The 7,426-nt window shown below is 33.5% G+C and overlaps 1 protein-coding gene across 1 annotated transcript; it reads right to left on the bottom strand.

Moving 5' to 3' along the window:
• Positions 1–294: 294 nt before the first annotated feature.
• On the bottom strand, positions 295–1,227 carry LOC133062839 (olfactory receptor 2T12-like). The gene has a single exon (XM_061152205.1). It carries the CDS (start codon positions 1,225–1,227, stop codon positions 295–297), a length of 933 nt encoding a protein of 310 aa, XP_061008188.1.
• Positions 1,228–7,426: the final 6,199 nt, after the last annotated feature.

Genomic DNA, 7,426 nt, shown 5'->3' with positions numbered 1-7,426 from the left:
CCCCAAAATTCAAATTACATGGCTGGTGTCCAGCATATCTTATGATGGAATGCCTCAGTCATTTATCCTTATCGTTGAGATTCAAAGTTCAGAAAAAATATCATGACAAAGTATGAACACAGAACAAATGTTATTTTAATTAATTTACCAAATATGAATTATATAATGTTTTTTAAATTAATGCAAACTGGGAACAAGAAAGCAAAATATATTGACCCAAAACAAACTGACACAAAACAAAACGTAAATCTAATTTGAGTGATGTCATTATGCCAATAACGCTCACTGTAGAGATCACTGAAAATATTTCTCCAGCCACTTTCTCAAAGCCCCCTTGACTTCTTTATTCCTCACACTGTATATAAGTGGGTTCAACACAGGTGTGAAGATGGTGTAAAAGGCAGAGACTACCTTGTCATGAGCCGCTGAACGGTAGGATTTGGGCCGCATGTAGATAAATATGATGGTGCCATAGAAAAACCCCACCACAGCCAGGTGGGAAGAATAAGTAGCAAAAGTTTTCTTCCTGGCTGCAGCAGAATGCATGCGGAGCACAGTGATCAGGATGAGACCGTAGGAAGCCAAAATGAAAGACGCTGGGATCAAAAGCATCAGGACGCAGCAGACATACATGAAAAATTCGAAAATCGTGGTGTCTGTACAGGCAAGGCGAACAAGCGATGGTGCCTCACAGAAGAAGTGGTTGATTTCTCGAGGGTGGCAGTAAGGGAAGCTCAGAGTGGCACCGGCCTGCATCAGCCCATCCACCCCTCCCAAAAGCCAGGAGCCGGCTGTCATGTGCAAGCAGAGCTTCTGATTCATGAGGATCGGGTATCTCAGGGGGTGACATACGGCCACATAGCGGTCATAGGCCATGGCCGCTAAGAGAAAGCACTCGCCCCCTTCCAGAGTGACAAACAGGAAGATCTGGACACCACAGCCAGCAGGAGAGATAGACCTGATGTGCATCAGGTAGTTGCTTACCATTTTGGGAACAACAGTGAGGACCAGTATCACGTCCATGAGGGAGAGCTGGCTAAGCAGGAAGTACATTGGTGTGCACAGCCGGGAATCCATGTGAATGAGCATGATCATGAAGATATTGCTCATCAGGGAGGTGAGGAAGGTCATGAGCACCACAGAAAAGAAGAATAGATGGGTTTGTGTGTAGTTAAGGAGTCCTAAAAGAATGAAGTTTATTCCCGTAGTGTCATTTGTATTTTCCATGGCTTCAGTTATTCCTAGAAGACAATGAATAATTAGGAAATGATACTTGCTTAAAAGGAAGCTTGAGCATTTCCTTTTGAATCCTGATCAATGGCACAGAGAAAAAATGAGACTTGGAGGAAAAATTACGACTTAAATTCTTTCACTGCACCAGAAGATGTTTGGCTTGGCATCCTATTCTCCATCCATATCTTTGTAATTACACATTATTTTTTATCCAAATAAATTGTACATAAATACATAATAATATCAATCACATTTCTATTATTTTTGTATATTTTGTCAGTATGGAATATCTGAGTAACTGAATCTCTAACTTTTTCACTCCTATCAACTGTTGATTTTCGTTTAAATCCCTCTATATGTGGTACTATTAGATATTGTTATGTGCAATAATTATGGCCAATAATAGAAAAGTAAAAAAAAAGTTTGTTTTAATTTACAAATTCCTTGGTAATGAATGAGCCAGAACTCTTCATTAATCTATCAGATTACTTTTGCAAATTTTCTGTGAATATCTCTTTTCCATGATTAATATTGAGTTGTCTGAATTTTCCTTATAGATTTAAATAATTTCTTATCTATATTTAATGTACACTGTTCTGATTTGATGCTTATATGGTACATATCTTCCTCAGGCTATATAAACTTATTAACAATTTTTGTTACATCATTTTGAACTAAAGTTTATGTATTATGTATATTTGAGATATTATATGTTATTTATTTAACATTAATGGGCTAGATTACATTTGTAGATTGTCTCAGCCCTTAACAGTGTGAATGTTATTGGTCTAAAACTACTCATTATTGATATGCAAACTGTTTGAGTATATGTTCAGAATAAGTTTGGTATTATTTTTCAGTCTGATCTATGCTTATCAAATATATTATCCCTATGAAATGTTCTTTTTAAAGTTCATTTTTTATTACATGGTGTGAATTGATAAGGCGCTACCTTTAGGGAGTTGCTGAATAACATGTAGCTCAATATAAAATTCCTCCAATTAATCCAAGCCAGATTCAGTGCAAATAAGGGATAGAGACTGAATTACAGAATACTTAAATAACATGAAAAAAATCCAAAATCATGTTAAAATTCACTTAGTAAATATTTGTGATATTTAAGTAGGAGCTGCATGCTTAGTCACTTCAGTCATATCCAACTCTTTGTGACCTCAGGTTACCAACACCCTTATTGAGTTAGTTTCCTGACTTCTGATTCAGGAAATTCATAGGTTGCTAGACTGTCTTCCAGCACTATCTTCATTTGCTCTGCTGGGGTTCAATTTCTGTTCTCTTTTCAAATTGAAAACTATCAACTAATCAACTAATCTTCATGCTTAAGACAAGCTTCTTGACATATTTTTCATATGATGAGTTACTTTAAATATGATTTTGAAAGTCCTACATGGATTTACAATTGAAGAAGAAACTTTTAAACTAATAGCTTTTAAACAATTCATTATGATAACCTCAAAACATTTAATTAAGTCTTATATTTCCAAATAAAAACTTATGTAAAATACCACGTTTCACATTTAAGCAGAAGGAAATCTGAAATTCAGAAAGCCATGTTGCTCACTAATAATACACATTAAAAATTAGAGAACTGATAGCAGCCTTCGTCTTCCTAATCCAATAGATGATTCAATAGAATGTTTCTCTTTAATTTTATGATCCAGAAGTAATGAATTGAGAAGTAGGATTTTTGAGTTTGAACATCTATGTCACTGATGAGTAGTTGAATGAATTTTAGTAATTTAAATAGACATCTGTTAAAATAGTTTCATTATATGAAAAAAAATGATATGAAAAATATTATCTATTTCTTTTAAGATTGTTTGATAATTAGGAGAACAAATATATATAAGTTCATTTTAAACTGTGTGGCACAATAAAATAACTCTACAAAAATTAGCCTTAATAATACATTGCTGCTATTAATATCAACCATAGGCAGATGTTTCCCACCAATTTGTAAGTAAAATCAGAAATTGAGAACTAGCATATAATTTAACTCATTTTTTAAATTAGAAACAGTTTAGGTGATATAGTATTTACAATATCTTTATGGGTTGGACTCTATATTCTATCCACTATTTATGAACTTTTTTTATCCCCATTTATTTTTTTATTAGTTGGAGGCTAATTACTTTACAATGTTGTAGTGGTTTTTGTCATACATTGACATGAATCAGCCATGAACTCTTTGAACACAGAACAAAGATACATGATCATAGTAAGTTTAGTCATTCTAAGACTGTAGGTTCTTCAGTTATTACTAATTGTGAAACACTTTCTTATGTGTTTGTGTGCTCAGTCACTAAGTTGTGTCCAATTCTGTGAGCTCATGGACTATAGCCCACCAGGCTCCTCTGTCCATGGGATTTTCCAAGCAAGAATACCAGAGTGGGTTGTCATTTCCATCTTATGCTTTTACTGTAAGAGTTTTAATGTGTCATGGAAATTATCAGACATGAAATAATGTCTTTCTTTCTTAAAAATTTTAAAGCACTAGGATAAAAATGTGAGATATTATCATATGTTTTTTCATGTAATTTGACAAAGTTCAAAGAATAGGATAGATTTCAGAGTCAATAGAATATCTAGACATCTATGTTATTGTTCTGCACATTGAATGCAGTATAAAACCACTTGTTACTTATTTTCCGGTTGCACAAAATCTAAAAATCCCTTTCGATCCATTGTTTCATTTCTGTCTCCATTTTAATGTGGTCTCCCTAGAATTAGCAGTTTTTCCCTGCTTGTCTATCTGTGATGCTCTATGTTGCATGTTTTTTGTCAAATAAATTGTTCTGACTCTTGTATAGCATTTCTCTTCAATTTGCCCATATATTTTAAAGCTGAAGCGACTGATTCCACATCAGCATGCTACAGTTGCGACAACTCAGACATATATGGATAATAATTATAGAAATTATTTCAAGTACTATGCTAACATCTTGATAGGCATTCTTACAAAATGTCACAATAACTAAATGAAATAGACATTAATGTTTTAGAATTCCACACTTAAAAGAGTTTGACTAAATTATTTTTTCCATGGAGAATCAAGGGGAGAAACCATGTAGCAAAGAAAACAACATATGTTCAGAATCCACCTTCAGGAAATTAAGTTCCCATGCTAAATTACATCTCTTATTTATTTTTTTGTTGTTGTTGTTCCAGTTGTCATCTTGATAGTGAGAAGACAGATACTTTGAGCCAACAACAAAATAAAATAATAGACTCTCAAATTTATGTGCTGGATTACATGGTTATTTTTCTTATACTAAAGCAAAAAAAATAAAAGTCCAACTCTTTGGGACCCATGGACTATACAGTCCTCGAAATTCTCCAGGCCAGAATACTGTCTCCAGGGGATCTTCCCAACCCAGGGATCGAACACTGGTCTACCTGCACTGCAGGTGGATTTTTTACCAGCTGAACCCCAGAGGATTCTTCCTTGATAGCTCAGTTGGTAAAGAACCTGCTTACAATGCAGGAGACCACAGTTCGATTCCTAGGTCAGGGAGTCCCAAGAATACTGGAGTGGGTAGCCTATCCTTTCTCCAGGGGATCTTCCTAACTAACACAAGAGTAGAACCGGGGTCTCTTGCATTGCAGGCAGATTCTTTATCAACTGGCTATCGGGGAAGCCCTATTTGGAGGCATATCAACCTATGAAAATAAACATGGGAGTTCTGGATCAGGCCTTGCCCGTGTTCCATACGCTTGTGAGCACCCCTGAAATTGGGATTCCCTTGTGGTTCTACTGGTAAAGAGTCCGCCTGCAATGAGGGAAACCTGGGTTCGATTCCTAGGTTGGGAAGACCCCTTGGGGAAGGGAAAGGCTACCCACTCCAGTATTCTGGATTAAAGAATTTCAGAATTTCAGTTGGACACGACTGAGCAAGTTTCATATATGAATAATTAGTAAATTAGTTAAATTACGAAAACTATTGGTCATATTCACTCTGGGTTGATGCGATTCCTAGTATCAGTTTTGCTAGCAAATAAATCTCATTGCAGAGAAGTGGAGCAAATTTATTAAAATATTTGCTTAAATACAAGAAAATACATATATAAGAATGTTAGTTTAACCAAGAGAACACAGAAACTTCTGTCCTTTCATAAAGATTAATAAAGAACTCCCTCAGAAGATTCCAGGTCATCCACAAATCAAGCAGCAGGAATTGAGGTAAGTGTGTAGTCCCATGCCTCAAACAGAGACCTTTCTATTTTGTATTTGAAAATAAATACATAATTAAACTATAAGGTTTTAATAAGAGTAAAATAAAATAGTGTAAAAGAGTGCTTAATTTGATTAACAGAATTGAGTGAATTCTTATAAAAAGTAGCCACTACTGTTTTTATGTACTAAAAAGCTATTACTTTTCCAAAAGAATACTAACAAATAGGATATAGGGTTGGAGCATGACCAAATTCCAAGTCTGAAGAGCTTTTCTATACACTGTGCAAAATTACAATTTGATAAATTTATGTAATATTCACATATAAAATGCACAGTTTCATTATAAAGAAATTCACATATTAAAAATAATAATTTTTATAAATTAAAAGTTGGATTTAAGTTTCCTTTGATAATATGCATTATCAATTGGAATATAATGAAAAATGTGTAGGATAAAATTTAAAATCTCTATAGCAGTTTGGCAATATTGAATGAGAATTGTAGAACTACCCTTATCCTTTGGAGCCACTAATACCATGTTTTTTCTAGATTTCATTCTTTAAAATATCTCAAATGAAAATGAAAAATGCCATGTTACACAAAATGATTTTGAAGTTACTTTAAAATGTGTAATGAAAATACATATAATGGAAATATTAAATTGCAGTGTGCATTACAATATAATGGAATGATCTTACATATCATGCTAACTGAAAGAGGCAAACTCACATTTGAAATTTTTATCAGAAAGTAAAAGGGAATAATTATGATGCTGCTGCATTCATTTTAGATACTTTAATTTCTCTCTTTTAAAAATGTTATGAATTATTATACTTTCTTAAAATTATAAAAATAAAATAGTCAAGCACACTAGAGAATACTACCCCAAGTTTTATACATTCAAAGTCCTGGCACTCACCTACCACAGGAACAGCCACTATGCAGATGATGCCTAGTCTTCATAGCTCTGGCCCCTGGATCACTGCTTAAATCTTGCCAATTTATTTCATTTTAATATAAATGCAGGAGCTTAGGTCTCCCTAAGCAAAACCTTAGGGATTCCTGAGTTCCAGGCTCTGGAAATGACAATGGGAACACATTTAGCAGATATAGATGACCAACTGCTATCTCCATTTGTTGCCTCTATGCAGATTATTTTCAGTCTCAGAATATTTGATTTCTAGATAAAATGTCATGATTCACTCACATAATACTAAAATCAGACTATGACTATTTTGAAAGTGAGATTCCCTTAACAATGGTATGAAATAACATAACATGCATAAAGTACTTATCTCATATCCAAGAATGTCTCTAATCCCATTAGCCTATACTCCACTAATAACCCATATAGCTAAGAAATGGTAGTAATTACATAGAGGACAGAGTGTTATAGAAACATCTTGTCCCCAAAGGCATTCTTTGAATTCTTCTGTTCTTCAATCTTTCTACATATATGATTTAAGTTATATTATTTTTCTGAGATTAAATTTAATCATCTATAAAAGGGGGTAATAATGTCTCTCTCAATGTTATTTGTAGAGTTTAATATATAAAATGAATATGATGCACTCATATATAAAAAAGTGTTGGCTGACTTCTTTCCTTTCACTCTAGTCTAGCAGACAATCTTGCCCTCTGATACTGAGAGAAGTTACTTTATAAAAGAATAAAAAGAATGTTTCACTTGTCAACAAATACTTTCTTATATCTAAAAGATTATTACAATGGTGAACTAATTACCAAAACATAAGAATTCAATAACTTATGATTGAACCACTCTGTGTATGAAGTGATTGGAAAGTAAAAGAGATGATTTAACACATTAATTGATTTTGCTAGGATTCTCCAAACCAGTAGAGAAAAGTATATATACATTTTATATTTAAAATGGTATTTACCTATAAACATAATTAATGGAGTAAAAGAATAGAGAAAAAAAAATATATATATACACACACACACACACACACACACACAAACACACACACATCTGTACAT

Source organism: Dama dama, chromosome 9 (genome assembly GCF_033118175.1).
Source record: "Dama dama isolate Ldn47 chromosome 9, ASM3311817v1, whole genome shotgun sequence".
NCBI lineage: Eukaryota > Metazoa > Chordata > Mammalia > Artiodactyla > Cervidae > Dama > Dama dama.
This window is presented reverse-complemented; position numbering and strand designations above follow the sequence as displayed.

Bases quoted from the DNA above. Each gene is read 5' to 3' on its own strand.
- LOC133062839 (XM_061152205.1), bottom strand. From the start codon at position 1,227: ATGGAAAATACAAATGACACTACGGGAATAAACTTCATTCTTTTAGGA.